Source organism: Sphaeramia orbicularis, chromosome 22 (genome assembly GCF_902148855.1).
Source record: "Sphaeramia orbicularis chromosome 22, fSphaOr1.1, whole genome shotgun sequence".
Taxonomy (NCBI): domain Eukaryota; kingdom Metazoa; phylum Chordata; class Actinopteri; order Kurtiformes; family Apogonidae; genus Sphaeramia; species Sphaeramia orbicularis.
This window is the reverse complement of record NC_043978.1, coordinates 25,675,157-25,692,389: the sequence shown is the minus strand read 5'-3', so window position 1 is coordinate 25,692,389 and position 17,233 is coordinate 25,675,157. Positions and strand designations below refer to the sequence as shown.

Below are 17,233 nucleotides of genomic sequence, written 5' to 3'. Positions count from 1 at the left end.
TCAAGTAATGCAGGTGTCTGCCTCAAACTCTATATTTTTATCCCAGTATGAAATCACTTACCAGTATTCTATGAGGGCTGTGAATAATTAATAATTTCAATATGCATGAGATCGTTTGCATAAGCATAGGAGTGCAGGCAGTGTGTCAGCCTCCTCTTCTGGCACCTGGAAGAGCTTTGTGGAGCAGATGGTCGCAACAAGAGGAGAGGAAAGGGCCTGGCAACCATTTCCCCTCTTACCTATCTCATGTTTGTGGTGTGAAGCTAGTAAATACAAGGTCAAGGTAACTAGATTTGTACCCATAGGTAGATTTGTATACATGTGAAGAACCTGGCACAATGATATATATCATAGTACAGAGGTTATGATGAGGCTTAAATGATAATGGTGATTATTATGATATAATTTTAGTTTAGTTTATTTCAAACACAAACATAATACAAAACATAGGAAAAAAAACAAAACAAAACAAAATAAAAAAAAAAATAGAATAATAGAAAATGGAACAACTGTTGTGCCCAAAAGGGAGTAGGAAGAAGCCACTGCTTATCCAATCCTACCCCCCGATTCCAGTCCTCAGACTGTTAGTGCCTAATCACATGTTATACAACATAAGTTTGTGATTATCCATAAACATATACACACACCCCTACAAATATGCACACCCATACACATACAGTCACATACACATATACATACACACCAAATTACATCTACATCTGTACATCACCAACCCATGTCCACACCCCCATGTATACACACACCATACAATTTAACAACCCCACAATCCAAGTAATGATCACACCCTTTCTTGAGCCAGATATTGTGACAAAACTATTTCTTTGTACATTATTTAGAATTTTTAAATGATTTGACGCTGCCTGAGGTCTACCCCCAACCCATTTCAAACCTTAACCCCACACACTGATACACACAAACTTTTCCTGGTTGTCCTTACTGGCTGGACTTTGAAATTCCCACATCCCCTCAGGTTATAGCCCTCTTCTCTTTATAGGCAAATAGTTTTTAGATAATTGGCTGGTAGTTGATTTTTGTTGGGCTTATATAGAAGTTGAGCTGTGTAAAAACGTACTAAATCATTGAGTTTTAATAGTTTTGACCGCAGGATTAATAAATGGGTATGATCCAAATACCCGACTTTATGTAAGACTCTGACTGCACGCTTTTGTAATATGAAGAAAGGGTGTAGATTTTCTTCAATATCAGTATAGCACATGGTCATGAACTGTATGATATACAGTCGTTTCATTCAGTAGGTTGCATCCAAAAGCCTGGTTTGCAACATACATGTAGGCTAACACAGGGAGTATAGCATGACATTTTTGATCTTTGTTGCTTGTTCTACATCAGATTTGTGAAAAGTTGAGTAAGGGTTTGATATGGTCTGACAGCAAAGAATAATCTAAGATAGTGGATAGTCATGTGGCTATTTCAACTTTCAGGTACAATAATTGATTTTTCTCATGAGATTAAAACTAAGGGTGTGTATTGGCAAGAATCTGGGAATTCTTGCCTACAAGAATTGTGTTTTATTTTAGTGACATCTAGTGGTGAGGTTTTACATTGAAACCAATGACTACCCCTTGCCTCACCCTCCCCTGTGGTGGTCAGTAAAAATGTGAAAATCTTCTGTTACATGTGTCTATTCTCACTGAGCCAAACAAAGATGGATGACTGTTCATGCTGGTGATAATAACTCTGGTTCCTACGTGGTAGTTGATGGTTTTGCTCATTAATGCTGTTGACACCTGCTATAAAAAGGAAGATGTCTATACTTAAGTTGATTTAGAAACATGGCAGCACTGCATGGTGGAGAAAGGAATAGTTCATTCTTTAAAAAGAAAATAGAACAATTCACATTTTCAGGTGATTTTATACTAATAAAAACTTGAGTATTATTTTTCATTTCCACAAGTAGATCTTCCTTAACCTCCCAAAATCATGCCTGTAGGGGTAAACAATTATTATGCCCTTATGTTTTTTTGCATAAACTGTTCATGAAAAACTGATACAGTATTCTTATGAGTCAGCATCCAAAAATATTACTGCAAAACTCAAGTGTTGCAGTACTTTCATATGCTGTTATGCATGAGGTAGTGTAATGTGTGGATGTCAGTCTGCTTACTTTATGCTGCAAATTTCAGGATGTCAAGTTAATGGTCAGGTCAGCTTCCACATGCTTTTTAATCCCAGATCCCATCCCAGATGTTGCCTCTGCATGCTTCAGAAATCTGAAATGCTGAACAGCTCAGGTTGCCGGAAGTGTGAATTTTTGCAGTATAACAATCTTTGAAATGGTACATAGTTCAAGGAGAGTGTTTTTGTTTTTTTCTGTAGTATAGTCGCATCTCTAATTGCTGCTTTATTTTTTTTTTAGGCCAAGACCATTGGAAATGTTTCTAATTGGGTGGCAGGTGTTCATTAAAACTGCATAATGTGACAGCTGAAACACAGCCCTTGTCAAAGGTATATTCACTGCCATATTTCACAATGTAAAATACAGGAGAGAAATGAGACAGTCATAGAAATGGTGCATTACAGGAATCCAACTACCACTTAAAGAAAAACTTACTTACTGTAAGGGTTAAACCACTCGTATTATTGTTTTTATTATTTTTATTATTATTAATAGTAGTAGTAGTCGGGCATCAATTGCAGTATAACCAAGAAAATAAAGGAATAAGTGACAATCAAACAAAAGAAAAAATACTTATAAATAAAATCAATGGTGATAAAACAATGAGCTGAAAAGTTATCATAGGGTTTCTGCAGGTCATTAAAAAGCATTAAAAATCATTAAATACATTTTGTGAAAATTAAGGCATTAAATGGCATTAAAAAGTATTAAATTCAATGTCCAGAGGCATTAAAAAATTAAATACACTTGATGGAAAACAAGCATTGTTATTCACAATTTATTTAGATTATATAAACATTTGATAATTTTGATCGGAAGCGTAGTGTGATGATTGACAGGCAGAACCCTTTAATTGGCTATTGTTTATGGTCGGTGCACAAAGTCACAACAGTGGATGCTTGGAATGCAACGTGCTGTGAGTGTGCTCTTGCTGTGGCGAAAGAACGGAGGGAATATTAACAGATATCAGAAAGATTGAAAAATGCAAGTTTCAGCCGAAGTGATTGGAGGAGGAACTATTCAGAACCTGGTTGAAGCCTTTCGATGGTAAACTGTCATAAAACTATATATAAAACTGTATCTGCAGTTGGACATGGGCATTAAATTTGTTTAAAGTGGCATTAAAAAGCATGAAATTAGATTTGCTGATACCCCCAGAAACCCTTTATCAAAGACAGTTAAATAAAACAGTAAAAGACAGTAAAGTATCGCATTTGAATTGGCTAAAACTTACAGTTATTTGTAAAATATGCTGAAATTTAACATTTAATTGCCTGCAGACACACACGATGCAATCTTAACAGCGTGAAATAATTTGAGCATGTTCTATGAGTGCGTCTATTTAAAGATAGCAGTGAGATGTATGGAGGTGAAATAACAGTAAGTGCTTTCTAAATAAATTAAAATCCACCATTTATCATGCCTTACACAGGGACAGCTCCACCCAACTTTGTCATAGACTTCACAATGAGATCAGTGGTACCAATAACAAACCTTAGATCTCATTGATAAACAGCTTCCAGTGCCTTAAAAATCTGCAGCTGATCATATTACGATAATCTAAAACTGATAAGAAAAAAGGTTGCTTCAATAATCATCTCCCTACAATGCAGCGGAAGGCTCAGTTTATTCTTCAACCGGAATCATTTTTCTCTCAGTTTAGTCACTAGTTCTGTCTATTATGTATGAAATTATGTATTTTTATTGAGAAAGTAAAGTAGTAAAGTGCCCTCGCTCCACCAAAACGCCTGCATCTTCCAGAAAGTTTGTAAAAAATGTTGAAACCAAGAGAGAATCTAAGTCCTCTGAAAGCCTGGAGTTTTTATTTTCTTGTTTATCTTAATTGCAGCTATAAAAACCAGGCCTGCGATTATAATTTTGGTAGCTGCCAGTCTCAAGAGCATCCCAGTAATACCTGAAGCCTGAACACAGAGGTTTCATTGGCTATATATATATATATATATATATATATATATTTTTTTTTTTTTTTTTTTTTTTTTTTTTTTTCCATTATATATCTGAATTGGCGGTGAACTTCAGCGTAACATAAGTCTGTCTGCGCTCACACATTCTCAAAACAAGGGAGATTTGAGAGTTTACAAGATGCGGTGGATCCACATTGTGCTGCTGTCGGTGTCAGAGTTTGACACCGACGGCAGCAGGAACAGAAGCAGCACATCTACTGTATAAATGAGACTCTCAGCAGTGGGTTTTTCACTACATGGCTTCTGAGAATTACTCTGGAAATTCTACCAACGTATAGCGCTTCAGGGGTGTCACAGTTATTTCTTTGGCCCGATAGGCTGTTAGATCATTCTGTATCAAGTAAAACTGTCTAAAGATGATCATTAATGACGTAAAATGTATTGTGTTCATCAGCCTAAATGACAGCTATTACTTTTAAAGCCCTTTCTTTCAGGATTGTGTCAAATATTATATTATTCATTCATTCATGCGTTATCTGAACCTGTTTCATCCTCACTAGGGTCATGGGGGTCACTGGATCCTATCCCAGCTACTTATGGTCGAAGGCGGGGTACACCCTGGACATGTCATCAGTTCATCACAGGGTTGACATATAGAGACAAACAATCAGTATCACATTTACACCTATAGGCAATTTAGATTAACCATTTAACCAATCAGTGCATGTCTGTGGATGGTGGGAGGAAGTCAGAGTTATATTATATTATATTATATTATATTATATTACATTATATTTTATTTAGTGCTGTCAAACGATTAAAAATTTAATCAGATTAATCACAGGGTTGCTGTGGATGAATTTCTATTAATCATGATTAAATATTCATTTTTAATCTATATTAATTGTGTTTCATTTTACATGAGCAAACAGACTCAAGAAAGAAGGGAATATATATGCACTATGCGACACGTTAGCCGAAGTGCTAGCAGAATCCCAGACAAACGTATGCTTTGCGTTAATGTGGTATTTTAAACTGGAAGTGCTTCGGTGAAAAGAAAACTCCTTCCTGCAGAGTGTGCATAACAATTTATGTCAGTCGACCGTTTTGTCTTGGTTTTTGTTGTATTCAAATTTCCCATCCAGAGGGCCAATGTGATGTTTAGCATATTTGACAGCCCTAATTATTTTATATTATATTAATGATATATCATGGTAAATATTGTAATTAATACTGTCTTTTAGCACTATTATGGCTCATTATGTAACTTTGTAACATATAACTTGTTTCTTGTTTTGTTTTTACTGTTTTACCTGCCTGTTTTGCTCCCTCTAGGCCAGGTTGTCATTGTAAATGAGAGCTGATTCTCAGAAGACCTACCTGGTTAAATAAAGGTTAAGAAGTTAAGAATATTACACGTATAAAGTAGGGATGTCAAAATTAACGCATTAACGCAGATTAATCCATCTTCATGATTAATCTGGTTAAAAATCTGAAGGCAGTTAACCCATGTGCAGCACAGAATGAGTCTGAACGTCTCTGGCAACACATTTGGGGCAGTTTGTCCAAGTAGAGTTTGTGTTGTGCATGCACAAATGGTCAGTTTGTGACAGGCAGTTGGTGTCAGTTGGTGGTCAGGTAGTGACAGGCAGCAGAACCAACCCATAAAGATGGAAGACACTAAACAGCAGGTTGGCCCTCTGGATGGAAATATGAGGACAAAAAAACCCAAGACAGAACAGTCAACCGACATAAAGTATTATGCACACTCTTCAGGAAGGAGTTTTCTTTTCACCAAAGTGCTTCCATCTTAAAATACCACAATAACGCAAAGCACACATTAGTCAGGGATTCTGCTAGCACTTTGGCTAACAAATTGCTCAGTTTATGACAAACATGTTAAGTGCATATGTATTTCCTTCTTTCTTAAGTCTGTTTGCCCATGCAAAATGAAATGCAATTAATATAGATTAAAAATGAGTAACATTTAATCATGATTGATTGAAAGTAATCCACAGCAACCCTGTGATTAATCTGATTAAACATTTTAATCATTTGACATCACTAATATAAAGTTCTTCTTGGGACAAATGGGGCCCTCCGTTGAAAAAAATCCTGATATACTGTATAACATGTATTGCTATTCAGTCAAAATATACCACAATATGCAGATACAGCGTTCATGTTTGACATGTGGTTACAGTTTATATCTGTTTAATCTGAAAACAAACCTCTGCCCTGGTAAGTCTCCATGTGATGGATGAAAAATTCAGTCTGAGGTGTGTTTAGAAAGAGTGTTTGGGGCTTCATGAAATAGAAGTATTTTCATGCTGAGCTGTCTCCTGCTGATGCTTTTTTTTCCTTTTTTTTTTAATCGAGATACTGTACAGTTTCTGAATCCTACTTTTCTGCACTCTTGCACTTTGACTGCAGCTATTCTCTCCGGTTGCCGACTGAGATGGGGACGTAGTGTGTGAAGTCTTCCCATATCCCCCCCTTGTTTCTTTTACCAGCACCCTTCAGGCTTCCGACTGCTCTTCCTCCATTCTGTCTGTCAGTTCCTCAGGAGAGGCAGACTCAGACTATTATTATTCCAGCCTGTTTGCAGCTGTCGTCGCCATGGCTACGGCAAGTGCAAGGCAGCAGTTTAAAGTTGATAATGCAAATACCAATATCGTTTTAATTACCGCGAGTCATTTAGGAAGCAGATTACCCAATGAGTCATCTGCGACGATGCACTCTGCATGTCTGTTAAGTGGTCGGTGAAATTAAAGGAGATGCAAATAAACAAACGCTCATTTACACTTCGCATTGTATGGGATTATTTCAATTGTGTGCGTTGAATGGAATTGTCGTGGTGCGTATAATTAATGCTGTCATTCATGGGCTTAAGCAACCAGCAACTTTGGTGTATGGGCGGCATAAATAGAGCTCTGCAGAACAAGTCTGACAAAGGAGTTTTCAAGTGATTTCACTGTTGCAGATGGAGTTGAGGCACAACACTGTCATCTAGATTGTGTGAGGTCGTTGTAAAACTCAGTCTAAGTCAGTGTTTTTCTCTTCTTGACTTTCCAACAAAATTATACATATAGTAAATGTGTTAACCACTAATGTGCTTGGTTTGATCCCTGTAAAAGTCAGTCATTAGCTGATGATAATGGGAAAATGTGGCTCCTAAGTAGGGCTGGGCGATAAAACAATTATGATATATATCGTGAAATAACTTTTCCTTGATAGAAATATGAGACATGCTTGATATAATTTTGATAGAATTCATTCATCCATGTTTTGACAGACGTAAGAACAGCCAATCATAATTAAGCAATCATACTAGAGTCATGTCAAGTTAGGTTGATGCACACAGCACAGGCGTAAGAGCAGCCGCAGCACACATGCTAATGTTTGGGCTGGAGCGGGAGGTAATGAGTGTTCCCTCAGGAGAAAATGTGATGTAGAACTCGGGCAACCAGGTTACTGAAAAGTCAGACCAATTGTGGGCCCCATGAAAGGTAAACACTGTGGACCCTTTCATGAAATTCAGTATCTAATGGATCTGTTGGAGCGGTGGGGGGACATGACACCACTTACGCTAGCGTGAAAATGAAACTGAACACTCCACTGCTCTATGGGCCCCCCCACTAATACTGGGCCCCATGAATTTGTCATGTTTACCCCCCCTTATTGGTGCCCCAGTGAAAAGTAGAGTGCGAACTGTTTCAGTTTGGGGCCTTAAATACGATTACGGAGGTGTACCGAATGAATACATGTAGCCTTTGTGACGAACGCAAACACTCACCTTTCCTTAAGTTTCACTTTCGGTTGTACACCAGTTACAGCAGTTAAGGATCACACCCCCATGTATACACCCCCGGTATTGATTCACAAAGATGGTCTGTTTTGTCTGTGCTCTATTTTAAACTTGAAAGCTTTTTCCTCCTGGTCAGACTTTTAGTTTAGTTTTAAATATATGTTCCTGTTTTATTTATCTGAAACAGTTACATAAAGTTCTTCAGCACATCTGTCATGTTCAACCTATGACAGAAAATAAATTATATTTAAATCAAAAATAACCTTCTGATGTCTGAACCACTAACTTACGAGTAACAGAAAATTTAAGCTTGACAAAAATAGTGATTTGATTTGTATCGTGATACATATCAATATCGTCTGATATGAAGAAAAATTATCGTGATATGATTTTTTTCCATATCGCCCAGCCCTACTCTTAAGGTGAGATCACTGTTAAGAATACTTGTCTCTGCAGATCATCTCAACAGATTTCCATGTTACCTTGAGATGGCAGTGTTTCCCTAAAACCAAAGACCACACAGAGGAAGAGGCTCACTGGCACTTAAAAATGGAGATATTCCTAACTGATGCATTACTCTAATCTTTTTGCAATTAAAAGTACCACTTTTCTTTTTCCCGTCTCTCGTATTTTTTCTCACCCTGGAGGCATCTCTGAGATTCTGTTTGTAAAATTCAGCTGGTGGGATTGATATGTCGGCGATGTCACACTCACTCGTCCATTTCTCTTCCCGTCTGTCTCCTGTGGGAGCTGCAGTACAGTACTTCTCAGTGTGTTTTATATGCTGTATGTAGGAGCCATTCTTAATAATGAAACACAAGAGAGGCATCTGCAAGGCCCCACACATCTTCAAAGTTCTTCAGTGGCCTTGGTGAAGCTTAGGAGGCAAAAATACTTCATTATTAGTGTAATACCTCGCCTCAGCGGGCATCAGACTAGACCACCCAGTTGTACTGCAGGGAAGCTTTTTCCCTTTGACACCTTGTACAGAAAACTCTTATTAGCAGCAGAAGTGATGAAACAGATGGTACAAACTTATCCAGTCTTCCTGATGAACGTTTCTCAGACTTGACTTTTTTATTTTTTGCATACATTCACACATACAGGGTTCAATATGTGGAAAAAGAAGACATTTTTCAATTCATCCATTTATTCATGTAAATAAAGTAGAAAATATTTAGTTGGGCTACTTCGAGCATCTGTTCAAAAAAAAGTTTGAGAATAATTATGAACTTTAATTACAGACTTTTCAAACTCGACCTTAACCACAGCATTTGCAGAAATATTTTAATCAGTTTTTAAAAAAAATTGAATTCATCAATTTGCGTGATATTTTCTAACACATACCCATGTCCTTTTCCTCTTGTGAATGCATAGACTCTCAGACAAAAGGTTAAATGCAAATTTAACCTTAATCCTCCTGACTGGTTCACCCAAGGACCCCAGAGCTATACTTACCTCACAGGAGCTTTGTTCTGTCAGCTACAACTTTTTGTGATTTTGTTAATCATTTTTATTTCTAATTGTTTTATATCATTGCTGTTTGTTTTTAAATACTTTTTACAAAGCACATCAAAAAGCAAACATTTCCACAAAGGGGTGCGGAATTTTGTCATTTCAAAGATGCATTGCATTATTGTGTTGTTTTTGTAAAGTTGACATGCAGACATAGATCTGACAGATATTGTTTTTGAGAAGATGCAGCTGCTTGTATTATAAAAGTTCTTTCTAAATAAAAGGGAGTTCAGAATTACCTGACAGCTTGTATTAACTGATGAAAAAGCAGTTGTGAGCTGTAATATAGAAAACTGATGATGCAATACACTGACATGCACAGAGAATTGTTGTGCTTTTTTTTTTATCAGCGATGGGTGAATCTTTATTGAATTGTGACACACCTCTAATTGTATCTGTGCATTTTTTCCCCTAATATTTTAATCTAAAGTTAATATTATTTGCATTATTCAAAAATGAGCCAAAACATAGAAAATAAAAGTTGAAAAAAGGATAAAGCTGGGCTAGCAGAAAAGTTAAAATAAAAAAGGAAATTACAACAGTGTAGTGCAACTTTTTCTGATAATCCCAAACAACTATGGAGTTTTAATACAGTGAATTTTGAGTATCATGTTTTCATGGATTGTAATATATGGCACACTATTAGGATATAGTGAAGTGTGTTTATTGAACCACTGATCACCTCTTCTAATTGTGTGATATTTTCAGAAGGTATTTCTATGCAACTAATAATACAGTATTTCCATAAGAAATCCTTTTCCTATGATGATTGTTTCTTACAGTAGTTAACAGGTGGGCTCTTCAATGATTCCATTTAAAGTATTTTTGTATATTTATTAAGTTGGTGGAATTGGAGTTATAGGTCCTATTTGTAATATTTCAGCATTAAAATTTTTAAAAATGACATAAAATCATTAACATGTTGGGAAACAACTTGACATTATGCCAAAGATGTCACCGTGTTATAGCAGAAATATCCATAGTACTGAGCATGCTAACCTATGTCTTATAATAAAGCCTAGAGGGGCTGAGCAGTTGATACAATTAATTTGATCAACGAAGGTTTGCTTTCTGAAAATCATGAAAAATGCCTCAAGTTTAAAATAGAAATTATTCCTCAGGAGACTTGTCATCTTCTCCAAAAAAATTCACAATATAAGTTGTTAGCATTGTGTAATACATGGAATGTATGCTGATGTGATGTGTAAATGGGTTGTATAGCCAGACCTACCTGTGCTGTATTGTTTGTGTTGCCAATAGCTGCACTAATTATCTATTGGGAATCATACAAACAAGGTCAGAACTGGCACCGTTTAGTCTGAACCATGGATCAAAAAATGAGGAACATAGCACAGATAATTATATCACATAAAAACTTTGTACCTGCATAAGCTTCATTATTAAACCCACCCTTGCAGAAGAAATGCTGTGATTTCAGGATCAAACTCCATTCTTTTCCTTTAGAGCTGTGTCCAGTGGTGAAAACAACAACAGTGCTTCTAGCTTTTGTCACTTTCTCTGACTAAAAATTGTGTCTTAATAGTGGCATGAATTTTCCTCACCATTGGAGGCTGGTAGAGTGACTCACTACTCCCTCTAGTGGTCATAAAAAATCCATCAGACCGTTGGCATGAACAGATTTAGATCTAGATCAGGGGTGTCAAACTCATTTTAGTTCAGGGGCCACATTTGGCAAAATCTGGTCCAAAGTGGGCCGAACCAGTAAAATAATAACATAATAATATATAAATAATGTCAACTCCAAACTTTTCTCTATGTTTTAGAGCGAAAAAAAGTAAATTTACATTATGAAAAGGTTTACATCTACAAACTATCTTTTCAAAAGATGTGCATAACATGAACAAACTGAAAAAAATAAGTGTAATTTTAACAATATTCTGCCTCAGTTTATCATTTACACATGTACATAATAACTTACAGATCACAGTGGATCTACAAATACACAAAACATCTTGTTAAAATTGTGCATATTTCTCTTAAGAGATTTCAGGTTGTTCATATTTGTTCAGGTTATTCACATTTTTTGCAAAATTATACTTTGTTTTAGTGGAAAAACATGAAAATATTTACATTTACAAACAGAAAAATTTGGAGTTGTCATTGTTTTTATGTTATTATGATAGTGTTTTAGTGAATCCTGCCCACTTGAGATTGAATTGGTCTGAATTTTGGAACCTGAATGAAAAGGATTGTTAATATCTTAGTGTAATTTTTACATTTCACAAATTCATCCCAAGGGCCGGACTGGACACTTTGGCGGGCTGGATATGGCCCCCGGGCCGTATGTTTGACACCTGTGATCTAGATCATATCTCTACAATCCAATACATTGACATCTTTAGCATAACTTCAGAGCCCTTCATTCGTCACACTCTATTAATCATTTTCATTCATCTTTTGATATTTGAAAGTAGAAGTACTACATAAGGAACATTTAATATGACAGACTTAAATTGCCCTTTCAGCACCATGGATAGCACCTCTCAGTTTGCTCTTATAAACTGTTCTCATGCAGTATATTTTTATAACTACTGTTATTTTAGATATAGTATATGGGGAATTGGTGAAGCACTGTAATCACTATGAAGGGGGGAGTAATTTTGTCCCCACTAGTGATAAAAATAGTTCAGCAGAGGCAGTCTCCTCATTTCCCCTGGTAAATTGCTCAGAGCACACACTCACATATATTTTAAATCGGCAAAGTTGTAGCGCAGTCATAACAGTCCCAGAACCTGAAGGCAGCTTGGCATTCCTTCCCTCTGCTCTGCCTGTCATCACAGAAACCTCTAAAAATAGAAAACCCTTAAGCTATTCCAACCATAGTGGAACTGATTTACAGGCACACTAAAAGGTAATTACCTTGATTAATTAATTAGGAAGGTTGTTTTTGTTTCTAAATTCTCCAAATAAGCTTGATTTGTAGACATGTTATGCTAATTTATCCAGAGGCACTTTACTGAGTCTTTTCATATTATTTAATCCCAATAGAATTTAGAAGAGGAAGGTTTGGGTCTTTTTCTTTCTACATTTTGAGAAAGAAAAGATAAAAAGGAAATAGATCGAGCGACTATTTGGACACAGCATATATCAGCTGTAGCGGCTCAGCAGAGGTGGCCTAGAGTGTGTGATTCCCAGTAAACTACCTTGGAACCTTGTCCAAAGCATGCAGATCCTTTATTCTTGCTTGTATGAAGGGAAGCACAAGCTGTCGTTCATTTCATTTTCCATTGCTATTCTCTGTCATAGCGCATGTTATTTCATCAGTACCCTTGTTTCTTTGATAAAGCGTGTCGTTCTTTTGATGTGATCAATTAAGACATGCGTACATGAATGGTTAAACATAATGATAGCAAGCCTGGCATAGAGCAACACTGGATGAAATCACTGCAAACTGAATGTAATCTGTTCCTTACATGACATCAGTTCACTTATATTGAAGTTGTTCACTAACATACTGTACAGCAGAGATTTGAAAGCATTCATCCAAAACTGTCCAGTCTGTGTGGGTTTTTTTTTTTCCCCCTGCCTTTGTTGTTGCCGTCGCTGTGTATTTTGTGACTTTGGCTTGATGCGATTTGCTTATATGTGGCAGGTGTGGGATGGAGTAGAGAGCGGGCGATGCCTGAGGGTTTACACCTGCCATTCAGGAGCGGTGCGTGATGCCTGTTGGACCCCCTGTGGGCGACACCTTCTCACCGGCTCATTTGACAACACGGCTGTGATCACAGATGTAGAAACAGGTGAGCAACAGCATTTGTCTCTATAGGTTTGGTGAACACTGTCGCAAATGAAACCACTGGATTTCTTTTGCCCTCAGTTGCAAAAAACACAGTAGATAAAGTGCACGTCTGCAGTCCAGTGTGCTAACATATCCTAAGGAATGACTTTGATTTCATATTTTCCTTAATATTGCAGTGAAATATTACATTTACAGAGTTAAAATGTATTATTTTTCTGACTTGAGTTCAGAGTTACTAGTGAGTTCCACGTGGAGTTTCTTTAAAATGCTCAGGACACCACATCTGTTATAAACCATTTGTGTCATTTGCAAAGTTTTTCTTTATTCGTCTCTCTCTATTTGTGACCAATTTCAAGGTCCAACTCCTTTGAAATCCATATTTTTTAAGAGAATACATTATTACTTGTCACATCCCTTTAAAACAGTGGTGTCATACATATGGTCCGCAGGCCAAAACCAAGTAAAAGGTTCCAATCTGGTCCGCAGGATGAATTTGGAAAGTGCAAAAATTACACTGAAGATATTAACAGGCGACACGGTGGTGCAGTGGTTAGCACTCGTGCCTCACGTGCCTCCTGGGTTCGATTCCAACACCAGTTGACGGGGGGTGGAACCTTTCTGTGTGGAGTTTGCATGTTCTCCCTGTGTCTGCGTGGGTTCTCTCTGGGTACTCTGGCTTCCTCCCACCATCCAAAGACATGAACTAATAGGTTAATTGGTTAATCTAAATTGCCCATAGGTGTGAATGTGAGAGTGATTGTTTGTCTCTATATGTTCAGCCCTGCGATGAACTGGCGACTTGTCCAGGGTGTACCCCGCCTTCGCCCCTATGTAGCTGGGATAGGCTCCAAGCGACCCCCGTGACCCTAGTGAGGATAAAGCAGGTTCAGAAAATGAATGAATGAATGAATATTAACAGTCAAGGTTGTCAAACTCATTTTAGTTAGAAATTCCAAAACTTTCGAATTTGAACATTATGCATGTTACCGAATGTTTTATGCCTTTATAGAGCCACTACAGTCTGTAATTTAGATGTATAATTGATAAGTTGAGGCATGATATCGTTAAAATCGCACTTTTCTCAAGAAATTTCAGGGGTTTTTAGGTTATTTTAAATTTTTTTTGTGGAAGTATAGTTTATAAATCTAAACATTTTTTATAAATTAATTTCAATTTTTTGTGCTAAAACGAGAAAAATTCAGAGTCTTCATTATTTATTGGCTATTGTTCTATAGGGGTGTAACAATGGACTTATATAGATAGATAATGAATGTTCCTTCAGGAGAAAATGTGACTGAGAACTCGGGCAACCAGGTTACGAAAAAATAGGCTGCAAACTGTTTCAGTTTGAGGCCTTTGATACAATACAGAGGTGTACCGAACGAATACATGCAGCCTATGTGAAAAATGGAAACACTCGGGAAGCTGGGTGGTCGCAAGCAGAACCCATGTGCAGGGTTTCCCCTATATACATTTCTGCAACGCTGCACCACTGCAAAAAAAAACCAAAACACTTTATTCTGAGGCTGGGGTGCCGATTGGGTGGTGGGACATAACAACAGAGAGTATAACAGAGGCACAGAAGCTGGGTCAGACGTTCAAAGTGTGTTTTCACCCCCACTGATCTCTTTCACTGTACTGAAAACATACCAAACTGAAATTTTTCTGTACCATTACCTCCCTATTATTCTATCATTGTACTGGTCCAGTCCACCAAGGTTATTATCGTTAACGAAAACGAACGAAATGACGAAAACTAAAATTGAAAAAACATTTTCGTTAACTGAAATAAATAAAAACTCTAATTAAAAGAAAAAAACAATAACTAACTGAAACTGTATTGTGATCTTACAAAACTAACTAAAACGTATAAAAATTATGGATAAAATTTCCTTCGTTTTCGTCTTTGTCAATGTCGGATTGATATCAGATTGCTTTATTCCACTCCAGCAGTTTTAGCTGCAGCACCATACGACACTTCACAGTCTGTCATGTCTGGTCACTGTGGTTTCCAGTTGTCTTCTGGTCCCCACTCTACCTGGAACATACAGACTAAAGTTGGGACAAAGCAGCACAGTCCTGTCTGGGATTTACTTTAGTAATGAGTGGGGTCGTTTTTGTTTGTTTGTTTGTTTTGTTTTGTTTTGTTTTGTTTTTTTGGCGCACGGTGTGTGCGTGAGTGACAGACAGAGCGGAGCTAACTGACACCGTCAGTGTTGAACTAGCATCCAGGTAAAAAACTGGAGAGTTTATCGCCATGAAAAGGCCTTCCAAGCCCTGAACTGCACAGTTTAGAAGAGGAGAAAAGAGGAGGAGGAAAACTAATCCAATTACAGAGGTAAGGAACCTGTTAGAATGTTAAAAAAAAAAAAGTTTGACATTACTAGCTACAGCTAGCTGAACTGAACTGAAGCAAAGTTAGCTAATAATGGAACTGGAGATGATTAAGATATGAGATATCTGATAAGGTGTGGTTTACTGCTGATGAACTGGGTTATACATGTTTATAAGTGGGTTTTTATGTGTTTCTATAAGGTTTATATATGTTTCTGTGCGGTTTAACTGCTGGTTAGCTGGTTTATATATGTTTCTATCTGCTTTAACTGCTGGTTAGCTGGTTTATATTATATGTTTCTATCTGCTTTAACTGCTGGTTAGCTGGTTTATATTATATGTTTCTATCTGCTTTAACTGCTGGTTAGCTGGTTTATATATGTTTCTTTCTGGTTTAACTGCTGGTTAGCTGGTCTATATGTTTCTATCTGGTTTACCACTGGCTGCTTTGTGCATCTCCTCTCACGCTTTCCACATCTTTGCATTGTTTTCACATAAGTGACGTTGTGTATGGATCACACACACACACACACACCCCAACATGCTATAGGGAATTTATACATTTTACTGTACATGTGTTTGTGTCTCTGCTCAGTCAATGAGCCATCCTAACCCGACCCCCAAATAAAGTGTCCAGAGTAACCCGCTGATCCACACCTCACTAATTTCTTTGAATAGGATGGTGAGGAAGATAAGATATATGAAATAACTAAAACTAATACTAAAACTAAACTAAACTAAACTAAAACTAAGCATTCAGAAAAAAATGATAACTAATAAAAACTACCAAACCTGCTCTAAAAACTAATTAAAACTAAGTGAATTAGAGAAAAAAGAAGTCAAAACTAATTAAAACTAAACTATAATTAAAAATCCAGAACTATTATAACCTTGCAGTCCACTTGAGATCATGTTGGGCTGTATGTGGCCCCTGAACTAAAATGAGTTTGACACAGTTGGTCAGTGGTAGCGTCATCAATCATGACACAAAAGATCAGCATACTGGATACAGAAAAGCCTCAGGAGGACGGTTTGTTTTAGGTGCATTTATGCCTTAAAAGTAATGTTCTTCTACATATCGGTATGTGGTTAGCGGGTGATCACAGTTTTTTGCTTTTACAACCTAACCAGCTTTTGTTCAAACAGGTTAAACATGATGATTTTACCCAGTTGAAATGATCTATTGAATAGTCAAACTGATCTGAGGTCAACTTGACTAAATACGTGGTTTACTTTCTCATACGTTCCATATTGTTGTTTGTTTAGCGCCCCTACAGGCAGCAGGCGAAACTGCACAGAATACTAGTGAGGGATATTAATGTTAATAGTGAATGTTAGAATAATAAACACATGGTTATAGTTATGTTCAGACACAAAAATGCATGGTTAGTGTTTGAATCTTAACATTACATACAAACTGTACAACAATAACTGTATGACCACTAGATGTCACTGTGGTTCATAATAAGTTGCATTCTCAAATATCTAATGAACATGAGTACCAATATTTGTATGGATAAACTTTTATTGAAATGGCACATTTCTTTATAGACACAGCAAGAGAAAATCCTAGAAGAAACCCTGTCATGTATATTAAATATCCACTTCACATGAGTTTTACTGTATATAAATAATGTATGACCGAATAGGGTTCCTAGACATCACTAAGCATAAGGAAATGCCAGTGGTATATATCTGTTTGCAGAGCTATAACTTCCGTCTTATATGTGTAA

At 36.9% G+C, this 17,233-nt stretch overlaps 1 protein-coding gene across 2 annotated transcripts in view; it reads left to right on the top strand.

Moving 5' to 3' along the window:
* Positions 1–17,233, top strand: part of wdr25 (WD repeat domain 25) — a 62,003-nt gene that overhangs the window by 2,738 nt on the left and 42,032 nt on the right. For both annotated transcript variants that reach the window (XM_030126717.1, XM_030126716.1), the window contains exon 3: positions 13,020–13,167. In XM_030126717.1, the coding sequence (XP_029982577.1) occupies positions 13,020–13,167 (148 nt within the window). The remainder of the gene's footprint in view (positions 1–13,019; positions 13,168–17,233) is intronic.